Genomic DNA, 15,071 nt, shown 5'->3' with positions numbered 1-15,071 from the left:
TTTCCATTGTCTCCTTATATGGCTGTGATTGCGCAAGGAATGAGCCTACACTTTCTGTCGTTCCCCCAAAGTGTTAGCAGCATTGTGACGTATTTGTAGGCATATCATTGGAAGATTGACCATAAGAGACTACATTTTCCAAGTGTCCGCCTGGTGTCCCTGCGTCGAAATTGGAGCGTAAAGCCAGGTGCAATTATTTTTCCATTTGAGAGCAAGGAGAAACCAGGCTTCCACGAAGGATATATCATTGAAGAGATATGTGGAAAAACACCTTGAGGATTGATTCTAAACCACGTTTGCCATGTTTCAGTCGATATTATGGAGTTAATTTGGAAAAAAGTTCGCGTTTTGAGGGCTGAATTTTCGTTTTTTTTTTTTTTTTTTTTTTTTGGTAGCCAAATGTGATGTACAAAACGGAGCTATTTCTAATACACAAAGGATCTTTTTGGAAAAACGGAGCATCTGCTATCTAACTGAGAGTCTCCTCATTGAAAACATCAGAAGTTCTTCAAAGGTAAGTTATTTTATTTGAAGGCTTTACTTGTTTTTGTGATAGTTGCCTGCTAAATGCTAACGCTAATGCTAACGCTAATGCTAACGCTAAATGCTACGCTAGCTAGCTACTGTTACACAAATGATTGTTTTCCTATGGTTGAAAAGCATATTTTGAAAATCTGAGATGACAGTGTTGTTAACAAAAGGCTAAGCTTGAGAGCTAGCATATTTATTTCATTTCATTTGCGATTTTCATGAATAGTTAACGTTGCGTTATGGTAATGAGCTTAGGTCTATAAATAGAATCCCGGATCCGGGTTTGGTCGTCGCAACAGGTTAACTTACATTCCTCCCAATCTAATTCCACCCTACTGAGGTGACTAAGTGGAATGGGGAGTGTCCAGGAGAAGAGGAATCGGAGCATTCTAAGAACTCAGTGTTTCATTCTGAGAACTTTTCGAGACTCTAGAACCAGCTGCTGTTCCAGTAGGTTCTGAGGGAAGGATATTTATCCCAGTAAGGAATAGACATGGAAGATAACTTTCCATTGTGTTTCATTGTGATCCATGTAGATTTATTTACGTCTCATGTTTTTAATGCTCTACTGCTGCAGAGCCAATTTCCTTCTGGGAGGGTGGGGGGGGGGGGGGGGGGGGACATGAGTCCACCGTCACACCCAAACCTGCTGGGTGGAGTACGGGTATCAACATAAAGTATTTGAGGATATGTTTATTTAGTTTGAAGTTTGTGAGGGGCACTTGAGTTCTTTAGGAGTTAGCGGTGTGGGCCCTCCACGATACCGGGTAAACTCAACTTAATACAAATACTTTCAAGTTATTGATTTTGGTCGGATTTAGGTCTTTCGGTAAAATTCCATAAAATCAAGTTCCCGCTGAAGTATTGTGTTTGACCCAGGACAGCTAGACCAATCAGATCTCAGATACTCCTCCTCTGTACCCCCCCCCATATTGCAGTGGAGGCCAAATGTGTTTGAGATGGGGACAGCTAAAACCAAACCCCCCCCCGATCTATATAAAATAGTGCACTACTTTTGACCAGGGGCCATACTCCTAAATAGGGTGTCGTTTGGGACGCAGGCCCAGGAACAGAACAGATCCACAGCTTTAGAGCTAAGCAGAGCGGTGAAGGGTTAAACTTCCTGTCGTAGACGGAAATCAGGATTCTGAGGAGAAGAACACACGGGTTAACCTCCCCATGCTCATCAGACACTCCACACACACACACACACACACACTATATCTGCCCATCCCCCTGCCTCCCGCCTTCTGGCTACTAGGCCTGTTTCACCTTCCCACAGTATCCCACGTGACCTAACGACGCCGAAGAAGAAGGAAAAATAATCAAAATGCAAAACCCTTCCTGTTATAAATCTGTTAGCCGTTTTTATGCAAATGAGCCAGCGGTGTTCTCCAGCGTTCTCTCTGTGGAATCAGTTCTGTTGTTCTGTTCTGTTCTACTGCTGCCGTCAGAAATACTGGATGGCAATGTACATGGGAAATTGCTTTAAAAAGTAAGCAGTGGACCCAAAAGCCCCTAATCAAATGACTCCGGTGTGAATTAAGGCTGTGAGGGGAGGGGATTGGATACACCGCGGCACAGCTGGCGCTTTGTAGCCAGGCAGGGGGGGAACCTAATCTCCCTGCAGCACCTCTGACGACAGGCCCTTTATGAGGGGGGACACAGGTGAGAGAGAGAGAGAGAGAGAGAGAGAGGGAGGGAGAGGGAGCGATATTAGCAGAGAGAGAGAGAGAGAGAGAAGAGAAAATAAAAGTACCTGCTATGGCCATTAGAGATGACATCATGAGACCCATTTTCACGTTTCACCTCGTGGCTCTTTAGACGAAAGGATGAAAGACAGTAGCCACATGATAGACTCACTGAACCCAGCCCTAACCCTCCCTAACCTATCCCCGCCAGCCCTCACCCTCCCTCCCTAATCTATCCCCGCCAGCCCTAACCCTCCCTCCCTAACCTATCCCCGCCAGTCCTCACCCTCCCTCCCTCCCTAACCTATCCCCGCCAGCCCTCACCCTCCCTCCCTCCCTAACCTATCCCCGCCAGCCCTCACCCTCCCTCCCTCCCTCCCTCCCTCCCTAACCTATCCCCGCTAGCCCTAACCCTCCCTCCCTCCCTAATCTATCCCCGCCAGCCCTAACCCTCCCTAACCTATCCCCGCCAGCCCTAACCCTCCCTCCCTAACCCTCCCTCTCTAACCTATCCCCACCAGCCCTAACTCACCCTCCCTAACCCCCCCTCCCTCCCTAACCTATCCCCACCAGCCCTAACCCTCCCTCCCTAACCTATCCCCACCAGCCCTAACCCTCCCTCTCTCCCTAACCTATCCCCACCAGCCCCAACCCTCCCTCCCTAACCTATCCCCGCCAGCCCTAACCCTCCCTCCCTCCCTAACCTATCCCCGCCAACCCTAACCCTCCCTCCCTAACCTATCCCCACCAACCCTAACCCTCCCTCCCTCACCTATCCCCACCAGCCCTAACCCACCAGCCCTAACCCTCCCTCCCTAACCTATCCCCACCAGCCCTAACCCTCCCTCCCTAACCTATCCCCACCAGCCCAAACCCTCCCTCCCTAACCACCCGCCTGAATTTAAAATGGATTCAATTGAGATGTTTCACTGGCCTACACACACACACACACACACACAATATCCCATAATGTCAAAGTGAAATTGTTTTTAGAAATGTTTACCAATTAATAACAAATGAAACTGTGAAATGTGTTGCGTCAATAACTATTCAACCCCTTTGTAAAGACAAACCCTAAATAAGTTGAGTAAAAATGGCTTTAAATAGTCACACGAGTTGAAAGGACTCACTCTGTTTGAAATAATAGTGTTTAACGTGATTTTTGAGTGACTACCTCATCTCTGTACCCGAGCTAATTTTAAAGGTCCGTCAGTCGAGCAGTGAATTTTAAATACAGATTCAACTACAAAGACCAGGCAGGTGTTCCCAATGCCTCGCAACAGGGCAACTAAAAGCAGACATTGAATATCCCTATGAGCACTGTGAAGTTATTAATGACACTTTGTATGGTGTATCAATACACCCAAAGATACAGACGTCCTTCCTAACCGAGTTGCCGGGGAGAAAGGAAACCTCGCAGGGATTTCACCATGAGGCTAATGGTGACTTTAAAAACAGCATTGTAGTTACTCCACAATACTAACCTACACAACAGAGTGAAAAGAAGGAAGGAAGCCTGTTCAGAATAAAAAAAATATTCCAAAACATGAACTTGTTTGCAGTAAGGCGCGAAAGTAAAACTGCTCAAATTTGGCAAAGAAATTAACTCTATGGCCTGAATACAAAGTTACATTTGGGGTCCAATTCAACACATTACTGAGTACCACTCTCCATATTTTCAAGCATAGTGGTGGGTGCATTATGTTATGGGTATGCTTGTCATCGTTATGGACTGATGGAGTTTTTCAGGATAAAAAAGCAACGGAATGGAGCTAAGCACAGGCAAAATCCTAGAGGAAAACCTGAAAATCTGCTTTTCAACAGACACTGGGAAACAAATTCACCATTCAGCAGGAAAATAAGATAAAACACAAGGCTAAATATACAGTGGAGTTGGTTACCAAGACAACACTTAATGTTCCTGAGTGGCCTAGTTATTTAAATTTTTTTACTTAAATCTTCTTGAAAATCTATGAAAATAACTGTCTAGCAATGATCAACAACCAATCTGACAGAGTTGAAATGTGCAAATATTGTACAATCCTGGAGTGGAAAGCTCTTAGAGACTTACCCAGAAAGACTCACAGCTCTTAGAGACTTACCCAGAAAGACTAACAGCTCTTAGAGACTTGCCCAGAAAGACACACAGCTCTTAGAGACTTACCCAGAAAGACACACCGCTCTTTTAGACTTACCCAGAAAGACACACAGCTCTTAGAGACTTACCCAGAAAGACTCACAGCTCTTAGAGACTTACCCAGAAAGACACACAGCTCTTAGAGACTTACCCAGAAAGACTCACAGCTCTTAGAGACTTACCCAGAAAGACTAACAGCTCTTAGAGACGTACCCAGAAAGACACACAGCTCTTAGAGACTTACCCAGAAAGACACACATCTGTAACCATTGCCAAAGGTGATTCTAACATGTATTGACTCAGGGGTGTGAATACTTATGTAAATGAGGTATTTCTGCATTTCATTTTCAATACATTTGCAAAAATGTAAATTTAAATAAACATGTTTTCATTATGGGGTAGAGTGTGTAGATGTGGGATGTGGAATAAGTCAAGGGTCATGAATACCTTCTGAAGGCACTGTACATGGCTACTAGCAGTGGGTATTATATTTAGAGTTAGCAATCTTGCTAAGGTGTTTTGAGGTTCCAATTACTCAGGTAGTGAATGAGCCCCAATTAAAATGTACCTACGATAATAGACCACATAAATATGCAGGTCAAATTCATCTCGATAAAAAAAAAGTACATTCTGGAGTCCTATTTTAACAGTGAAATATAACAGGAAATAGCACATTGACAACAGGAAGTCATGATTAGGGGATTAAGTTGCACATAAAAAAAATATTTTGAATCACAACATGAAAACTACAATTTTTTTCTATTGAGTGATGCCGCGGATAACAATCGGTGACCAAATCAGGGGCTGGTGCCACCAACTGAAAAACACAGTGACACCAGTGGCACCAGGGGACAATGTTAGTCTGCAACTACAAAAGAGGGGTTGAAGAACTCCTTTAGGCCAAGACACACCACAGTTAGTAGAGCGATACCTCACCAGCTCTTAGACACACCACAGTTAGGAGAGCCATATCTCACCATCTCTTAGACACACCACAGTTAGTAGAGCGATACCTCATCATCTCTTAGATACACCACAGTTAGGAGAGCCGTACCTCACCATCTCTTAGACACACCACAGTTAGGAGAGCCATACCTCACCATCTCTTAGAGACACACCACAGTTAGGAGAGCCATACCTCACCATCTCTTACACACAGCACAGTTAGGAGAGCCGTACCTCACCATCTCTTAGACACACCACAGTTAGGAGAGCCATACCTCACCATCTCTTAGACACACCACAGTTAGTAGAGCCATACCTCACCATCTCTTAGACACACCACAGTTAGGAGAGCCGTACCTCACCATCTCTTAGACACACCACAGTTAGGAGAGCCATACCTCACCATCTCTTAGACACACCACAGTTAGGAGAGCCATACCTCACCATCTCTTAGAGACACACCACAGTTAGGAGAACCATACCTCACCATCTCTTAGACACACCACAGTTAGGAGAGCCATACCTCACCATCTCTTAGAGACACACCACAGTTAGGAGAGCCATACCTCACCATCTCTTAGACTCACGACAGTTAGGAGCCATAACTCACCATCTAATTTGACTCCGGTCTATATTGATTTAAGCTGCATCTTGATCTACATGTGTGTAAAAATGTGAATATTAGTTGATTTCGTTATACTGGCGAATGGAAATCAACCAATCCTTTGAATCAGAGCTGTGTTAGGTCAGATATAGCCTACCTGCTGTAACTGATCAACCACAACACTAAACACCAAGGGAGAGGACAATGCTGGTCCTTGTCGACACACAGAAGAAAACAACCCTGGACAACAAAACAACCCTGGACAACAAAACAACCACGGACAACAAAACAACCCTGGACAACAAAACAACCACGGACAACAAAACAACCACGGACAACAAAACAACCCTGGACAACAAAACAACCCTGGACAACAAAACAACCCTGGACAACAAAACAACCCTGGACAACAAAACAACCCTGGACAACAAAACAACCACGGACAACAAAACAACCCTGGACAACAAAACAACCACGGACAACAAAACAACCACGGACAACAAAACAACCATGATAACAAAACAACCCTGGACAACAAAACAACCACGGACAACAAAACAACCACGGACAACAAAACAACCACGGACAACAAAACAACCATGGACAACAAAACAACCCTGGACAACAAAACAACCCTGGACAACAAAACAACCACGGACAACAAAACAACCACGGACAACAAAACAACCATGATAACAAAACAACCACGGACAACAAAACAACCCTGGATAACAAAACAACCATGATAACAAAACAACCTGGATAACAGTGTTCTAAAACACACTTCCCTTTTCTCTCATTGTCTCTCTCACCCAATCACCATCTAACACATTAGCACAACCACACGACACATCATCACACACACACACACACACACACACCTATGACCTCCTGCTCCCTGTCTTATCACCGAGGAGTCTGCCCCAGCAGCTCACAGTAAGATCAATGACCATATGGTGGAAGTGGCAGTTTAGAAGCAGGCGTTTGGAACCATGACACACACACACACACACACACACACACCAGGAGCCTCAACATTCCCCTCTGGAGCCACTTCGTACTGCAGACGCCCAGGGCAGGCAGCCGCTCACTTCAATTAGGCTGGTAATTAGCAGCGCGGCCTAGCAGTGTGAATAAGCCGAGCACCACCACTACCGCAGCAAGTGCTGGAACAAAAGATACCCGGCCCTCAGAAATTACCATAGCATCTGAATCATTGATACATTATATTACATTAGCCCCTGGTGTGCTAATCTATTGTTGGTCCCGTTGGCCTCGTTATGGCTGAGTCTGATAAGACACACTATTTCAGATGGACAAAAAAAAATAAAACTGTGCAATATATTTGTGTCATTACCACTTTGTCCTAAAGTGGGTTAACTAAGAGCTCTCAGCAAGAGAGAAGGTCAAGCAGAGACAAACCTCAATATAGTAGCCAACAGTTTAGGCCAGAGAGGCTACTTACTGGGGCTGGCTCAGAGGATGTCTGTGCATCATCATACGAGGCCAGCCTCTGTTCTGTTCAGTCAGCGAGGACGTCTGAGAGGCCAGCCTCCTCTCTGTTCAGTCAGTCAGGGAGCACGTCTGAGAGGCCAGCCTCATCTTTGTTCAGTCAGTCAGCAAGGACGTCTGAGAGGCCAGCCATCTCTCTGTTCAGTCAGTCAGCGAGGACGTCTGAGAGGCCAGCCTCCTCTCTGTTCAGTCAGTCAGTGAAGACGTCTGAGAGGCCAGCCTCCTCTCTGTTCAGTCAGTCAGGGAGGACGTCTCAGAGGCCAGCCTCCTCTCTGTTCAGTCAGTCAGGGAGGACAGCACACCTCGTCTCTCTCAGCACTACCCGTTTATCCTTCACATTGACATCTAGTACCGAGTGTCCAAACTGTTACCGTACTGCCAAAAAGAAACACAGATCCACTTGTGTCGGCTATGTAAGGTTACTTCCTGTTAGGGTTAGAGGGGCATAGGACTGAAAATACAAACTACCTGGTTAATTAGTTACGCTACAGTCTGGGGATATAGAACACAGTGGACATGGTCAGAGTGATGTCATCAGCGGTGTTGTGGGATCACTCCCCGCTGCACTATTTACCCAGAGTGCACTACTATTGGTCTCGGCCTTTAAAAAGGTTGGAATAGGGTGTCATCTGAGAATTGAACAGTGCTCTTTAATGAGTGTCATCACTGTCACGCTACAGTGAGGGAACCAAGGCACTTTGGACCGATCAAAACCAATCAAAGGCTGTATTCAAGGAGAGAATGTCAACACAGGGCCAGGCTAGTCAGCCAGCATCTGTCCCTGTCCGTCCGTCTGCCAGGCTAGTCAGCCAGCATCTGTCCCTGTCTGTCCGTCAGCCAGCATCTGTCCCTGTCTGTCCGTCTGCCAGCATCTGTCCCTGTCTGTCCGTCTGCCAGGCTAGTCAGCCAGCATCTGTCCCTGTCTGTCCGTCTGCCAGGCTAGTCAGCCAGCATATGTCCCTGTGTCTGTCCGTCTGCCAGGCTAGTCAGCCAGCATCTGTCCCTGTCTGTCCGTCTGCCAGGCTAGTCAGCCAGCATCTGTCCCTGTCTGTCCGTCTGCCAGGCTAGTCAGCCAGCATCTGTCCCTGTCTGTCCGTCTGCCAGGCTAGTCAGCCAGCATCTGTCCCTGTCCGTCCGTCTGCCAGGCTAATCAGCCAGCATCTGTCCCTGTCCGTCCGTCTGCCAGGCTAGTCAGCCAGCATCTGTCCCTGTCTGTCCGTCTGCCAGGCTAGTCAGCCAGCATCTGTCCCTGTCTGTCCGTCTGCCAGGCTAATCAGCCAGCATCTGTCCGTCTGTCCGTCTGCCAGGCTAGCCAGTCAGCATATGTCCCTGTGTCTGTCCGTCTGCCAGGCTAATCAGCCAGCATCTGTCCCTGTCTGTCCGTCTGCCAGGCTAGCCAGTCAGCATCTGTCCCTGTCTGTCCGTCTGCCAGGCTAGTCAGCCAGCCTCTGTCCATGTGTCTGTCCGTCTGCCAGGCTAGGCAGCCAGCCTCTGTCCCTGTCCGTCTGCCAGGCTAGTCAGCCAGCACCTGTCCCTGTCTGTCCGTCTGCCAGGCTAGTGAGCCAGCATCTGTCCCTGTCTGTCCGTCTGCCAGGCTAGCCAGTCAGCATCTGTCCCTGTGTCTGTCCGTCTGCCAGGCTAGTCAGCCAGCCTCTGTCCCTGTCCGTCTGCCAGGCTAGTCAGCCACATCTGTCCCTGTCCGCCAGCCAGCCTAGCCAGTCAGCCTTTGTCCCTGTGTCTGTCCATCTACCAGGCTGGTCATCAAGCCTCTGCCCAGATGACTCTTCCTACAACTCCTCCACAACAGCCTATAAGTCACCATTTCATTTTGTTTACCCTTAAAAATCCCTGGGTTTTGTGTGTGTAGAGGGGGAAACATGGTATCACAGTACCAAATCAGATGTTTCTACAGCAGCTGAGAGATTAGTTATTTTGAGTGTGCCAGGAAACAGAAGTGTAGATATCAGTGGAAGAGATGTAGGCCTTAAAGTCCTGTTTTTACTGCCTCCAGGGTTCTCAACCGGGTTTCTTTTTCAGGGGTATCGGGTGAACCCCTGCCTCCAGGGGTATCGGGTGAACCCCTGCCTCCAGGGGTATCGGGTGAACCCCTGCCTCCAGGGGTATCGGGTGAACCCCTGCCTCCAGGGGTATCGGGTGAACCCCTGCCTCCAGGGGTATCGGGTGAACCCCTGCCTCCAGGGGTATCGGGTGAACCCCTGCCTCCAGGGGTATCGGGTGAACCCCTGCCTCCAGGGGTATCGGGTGAACCCCTGCCTCCAGGGGTATCGGGTGAACCCCTGCCTCCAGGGGTATCGGGTGAACCCCTGCCTCCAGGGGTATCGGGTGAACCCCTGCCTCCAGGGGTATCGGGTGAACCCCTGCCTCCAGGGGTATCGGGTGAACCCCTGCCTCCAGGGGTATCGGGTGAACCCCTGCCTCCAGGGGTATCGTGTGAACCCTGCCTCCAGGGGTATCGTGTGAACCCTGCCTCCAGGGGTATCGTGTGAACCCTGCCTCCAGGGGTATCGTGTGAATCCTGCCTCCAGGGGTATCGGGTGAACCCTGCCTCCAGGGGTATCGGGTGAACCCTGCCTCCAGGGGTATCGGGTGAACCCTGCCTCCAGGGGTATCGTGTGAACCCCTGCCTCCAGGGGTATCGTGTGAACCCCTGCCTCCAGGGGTATCGTGTGAACCCCTGCCTCCAGGGGTATCGTGTGAACCCCTGCCTCCAGGGGTATCGTGTGAACCCCTGCCTCCAGGGGTATCGTGTGAACCCCTGCCTCCAGGGGTATCGTGTGAACCCTGCCTCCAGGGGTGTGCGTGAGTGATGAGATGAAGAAGAAGAGGGGGAGGAAGACTAGGAGAGAGGGAGGAGGAGGAGGAGGAGGAGAGGGAGGAGGGGGGGCTTACTTGATGGAGTTTCTGAAGTGATCTTCGGCCGGGTTTTTCACAGTGCAGCTGTTGAGCAGCCACAGATCAGCCTCCGCAGGGTCCTCTGGAGGGAGAGAGAGAAACAGCAGGAGAGAGAGGGAGAAACAGCGGGAGAGAGAGAGAAACAGCAGGAGAGAGAGAGAGAGGGAGCGAGATGGAGACAGAGAGTAAGCGAAGAGAGAGAGAGAAGGAGCGAGACAGAGACAGAGAGAGTAAGAGAAGACAGAGAGAGTAAGAGAAGAGAGAGAGAGACAGAGAGAGTAAGAGAAGAGAGAGAGAGAGAGTAAGAGAAGAGAGAGAGACAGAGAGAGTAGGAGAAGAAAGAGAGAGACAGAGAGAGTAAGCGAAGAGAGAGAGAGAAGGAGCGAGACGGAGACAGAGAGAGTAAGCGAAGAGAGAGAGGTGGAGGGAAGACAACAGAAGTTCAGTATTAGATCAAATCACAACTCAACAACCCAGGACCCTTCAGCCCGTTCCACACACCCATTAATATCGCACTTCTCCAGTTACAGCAATTAATTGTGTCCTCCCCCTCCTCCTCCTCCTCTTCCTCCTCCTCCTCCCCATCCCCCTCCCCCTCCCCATCCCCCTCCTCCTCCCCATCCCCCTCCTCCCCCCTCCCCCCCCTGACCAGAGCAGCGAGGGGGAGGCGAGGCGGAATACGATGCCAGGATCAGCTGGACCTCAGGGGGATAGTGGGAGTTTTATCCTCCATACCCCAGCCTCCACGCTATCTGCCTGGAGACCTGTCACACTGTGTAATGAATAAACACACACACACACACGGTATGATTCTAGGCCAGCCTGCCTGGCGCAGTGCAAGCCTCCTGCATCCAAGCCTCCTGCATCCAAGCCTCCTGCATCCTCCCACACCGCTGAACTAGATATTTCACTTACTATCCATTACCCAGCCTCACTGGAGCAAACACAGGCCCTGTGTCGGGCTGTGAGGCTCTAAGGGAGGCAGGCTCCCCCTCCCCCTCCCTGACCAGAGCAGCGAGGGGGGGGGGGGGGCAGGCTCTCACGCACCACGCGGGTCGCAGGCGGGGAGAACCCAGGAACCACCCCGACACCCCCTTCTTGCATTTCCTCGCCTCAGATAACACAACATATCAAAGGCCTATACCCAGAGAGAGGAGGCAGGGACAGACCTATACCCAGAGAGAGGAGGCAGGGACAGGCCTATAGTCAGAGAGAGGAGTCGGGGACAGGCCTATACCCAGAGAGAGGAGGCAAGGACAGGCCTATACCCAGAGAGAGGAGGCAGGGACAGGCCTATACCCAGAGAGAGGAGGCAGGGACCAGAGAGAGGAGGCAGGGACAGGCCTATACCCAAATTACAATAAGAAGCTAAATATTTATTCTGTTTTCTGTTAAAGCCTATATAACAGGGTGTCTTTAGCAACACACCCACAGTGTTAAACACACCCACAGTGTTAAAGCCTATATAACAGGGTGTCATTAGCAACACACCCACAGTGTTAAACACACCCACAGTGTTAAAGCCTATACAACAGGGTGTCATTATGAACACACCCACAGTGTTTAAAGGCTACAGAACCCCTGCTGCTGTAAAGGCAGTGGGTTCAGTAATTGTTGTTGACAGAAGTGAAACCAGAACTAAATGTACAGTAAAAACTGTGAAAGGGAGAAAAGAAAACCCAGAAAACAGCAGCAGAGACAGGAAGGAAGTGGTCCGGCTAACCTAGCGTGGTGTGATGACGCCCACTGGTGTGAGAAACGGAGCGTTTACCGAACACACAACGCCAACAAACACGATCAATTCTAAATCACTTAACATCCGTAAAAAAACCCTTGGGGGAGATAAAAAAAAATATATAAGACTCACGACACTAAATCTAAATGCGAGATTAGTTTGACGCAACTCCATACTGTGTGTGTGTGTGTGTGTGTGTGTGTGTTTACTGTGAGAACTTACTCCAAAACACTATACTGATGAACACCAGACTTAAAACACACACAGCGTATGAGTCACACTACAGACAGCAGTAAAACACTATACTGATGAAGACCAGACTTAAAACACACGCCACTCTGCCCGCGAAGGAAGGACATTAAGGTGAATGAACTACTTAGCCATTAAACCAATCTAAACAGGAAGATATTTATTTTTATTGAACAGATATCTTGCTATGTTAAAACCTTGTAAAAGAACCCTGGGAGGAAGGTCAAAGGTTGGATCAAAAACCCTGGGAGTAAGGTCAAAGGTTGGATCAAAAACCCTGGGAGTAAGGTCAAAGGTTGGATCAAAAACCCTGGGAGTAAGGTCAAAGGTTGGATCAAAAACCCTGGGAGTAAGGTCAAAGGTTGGATCAAAAACCCTGGGAGTAAGGTCAAAGGTTGGATCAAAAACCCTGGGAGTAAGGTCAAAGGTTGGATCAAAAACCCTGGGAGTAAGGTCAAAGGTTGGATCAAAAACCCTGGGAGTAAGGTCAAAGGTTGGATCAAAAACCCTGGGAGTAAGGTCAAAGGTTGGATCAAAAACCCTGGGAGTAAGGTCAAAGGTTGGATCAAAAACCCTGGGAGTAAGGTCAAAGGTTGGATCAAAAACCCTGGGAGTAAGGTCAAAGGTTGGATCAAAAACCCTGGGAGTAAGGTCAAAGGTTGGATCAAAAACCCTGGGAGTAAGGTTAAAGGTTGGATCAAAAACCCTGGGAGTAAGGTTAAAGGTTGGATCAAAAACCCTGGGAGTAAGGTTAAAGGTTGGATCAAAAACCCTGGGAGTAAGGTTAAAGGTTGGATCAAAAACCCTGGGAGTAAGGTTAAAGGTTGGATCAAAAACAGGTGTTAAATGAATCACTTATAACGGAAAGAAAGTCGAGAGTTGACTTGTGTTTTGTTTATCTTGGTAGGAAGTGGAAACGTGACGTCCGTGACTCCTGGAAGATACTGCTGTTTCACTGCCTGGAAGTCAATTCATTTGGTTTCTGGGAAACTGAGACGTCAGATGGAGGTCCTCTTCCTCTTCCTCTTCGACCAATAGCAACGCGTACGGACAGGCATGGCCAATCAACTCTACTGCCACCTTCTGGTTTGGAGTGTCTCAACAAGGCCGAGTGGCCGACGACTCCACAAGGCCGAGTGGCCGACGACTCCACAAGGCCGAGTGGCCGACGACTCCACAAGGCCGAGTGGCCGACGACTCCACAAGGCCGAGTGGCCGACGACTCCACAAGGCCGGGTGGCCGACGACTCCACAAGGCCGAGTGGCCGACGACTCAACAAGGCCGGGTGGCCGACAGCCTAGGAACAGTGGGTTAACTGCCTGTTCAGGGGCAGAACGACAGATTTTTACCTTGTCAGCTCGGGGATTTGAACTTGCAACCTTCCGGTTACAAGTCCAACACTCGGTTAGAGTGGCTACCTTCCGTCCCTACACTCTAACCACTAGGCTACCTGCCGCCCCTCCACTCTAACCACTAGGCGACCTGCCGCCCCTCCACTCTAACCACTAGGCTACCTGCCGCCCCTCCACTCTAACCACTAGGCTACCTGCCGCCCCTCCACTCTAACCACTAGGCTACCTGCCGCCCCTCCACTCTAACCACTAGGCTACCTGCCGTCCCTACACTCTAACCACTAGGCTACCCTGCCGCAGCCATTGTGAGTGTAACCCTGAGTTTACCAGTCAAATTCCCGGGGTGAGAGGTTTCAAGCCCATGCTACTCATCATTTGCCAAAACACCTGGTTTGTTTCAGCCATGGGCAACAAAGTCGCATCACGTTTGTTAAGATTCCATCGCAGAAACGGACCACCCCACATTTATTAAATGTAATCTATTTTTTTTAAATGTTTATGACCATGATTTTATTTTTATGACGGTCTTCATCCGTAACCACTTTGTGAACTGTCAGATAAATATCAGCAATCTAGACGACCTATGTGTCGCAAAATAGCTAGCTAGCTCTCTCATCTTACGTATCTGAACTGGGCTACAAATATCGTCCAACGAACCATCATACCGGCCTAATCAGAGATTTGTGTCAAACAATTTGCAACAATGGTTTTCATAAATATAATAATCAGCAATATAATCTGGGGAAGATAAGTAGGATTCATTCCACAAGTCTGAAACCATGAAAGTAGGATTCATTCCACAAGTCTGAAACCATAAAAGTAGGATTCTTTTCACAAGTCTGAAACCATAAAAATAGGATTCTTTTCACAAGTCTGAAACCATAAAAATAGGATTCATTTCACAAGGCCGAAACCATAAGTAAAACTATATTTTTTCTGGGACAGACAGACAGACAGACAGACAGACAGACAGACAGACAGACAGAGACAGAGACAGAGACAGACAGACAGATCAACGTGTTCTGTCGTAGCGAGGGGTCGGGAGCGACCCAGACGAGGGGTCGGGAGCGACCCAGACGCGGGTTGGCACAGTCAGCCCTTCACAGCCATGCCAGCTGCACATCAAGCTCGGCATCAACACAACCTGAGCCCTGCAAAACAACCAGCCCCGTGGGACGCGTTCCTTGAATAGAGAGAGACAAACACACAAACAATAAGGTCCCTGATCCACAACACACAGCAGCTATAGATCTCTGCAGAGGTTAACTCACTCTACCTAAGAGCCACACACACACACAGCAGCTATAGATCTCTACAGAGGTTAACTCACTCTACCTAAGAGCCACACACACACACAGCAGCTATAGATCTCTACAGAGGTTAACTCACTCTACCTAAGAG

At 48.6% G+C, this 15,071-nt stretch overlaps 1 protein-coding gene across 1 annotated transcript in view; it reads right to left on the bottom strand.

Moving 5' to 3' along the window:
- Positions 1-15,071, bottom strand: part of LOC139418921 (threonylcarbamoyladenosine tRNA methylthiotransferase-like) — a 404,223-nt gene that overhangs the window by 290,436 nt on the left and 98,716 nt on the right. The window contains exon 4 of the mRNA XM_071168710.1: positions 10,331-10,415. Coding sequence (XP_071024811.1) covers positions 10,331-10,415 — 85 coding nt within the window. The remainder of the gene's footprint in view (positions 1-10,330; positions 10,416-15,071) is intronic.

The sequence above is a fragment of the Oncorhynchus clarkii genome, chromosome 2, assembly GCF_045791955.1.
Source record: "Oncorhynchus clarkii lewisi isolate Uvic-CL-2024 chromosome 2, UVic_Ocla_1.0, whole genome shotgun sequence".
NCBI lineage: Eukaryota > Metazoa > Chordata > Actinopteri > Salmoniformes > Salmonidae > Oncorhynchus > Oncorhynchus clarkii.
This window is presented reverse-complemented; position numbering and strand designations above follow the sequence as displayed.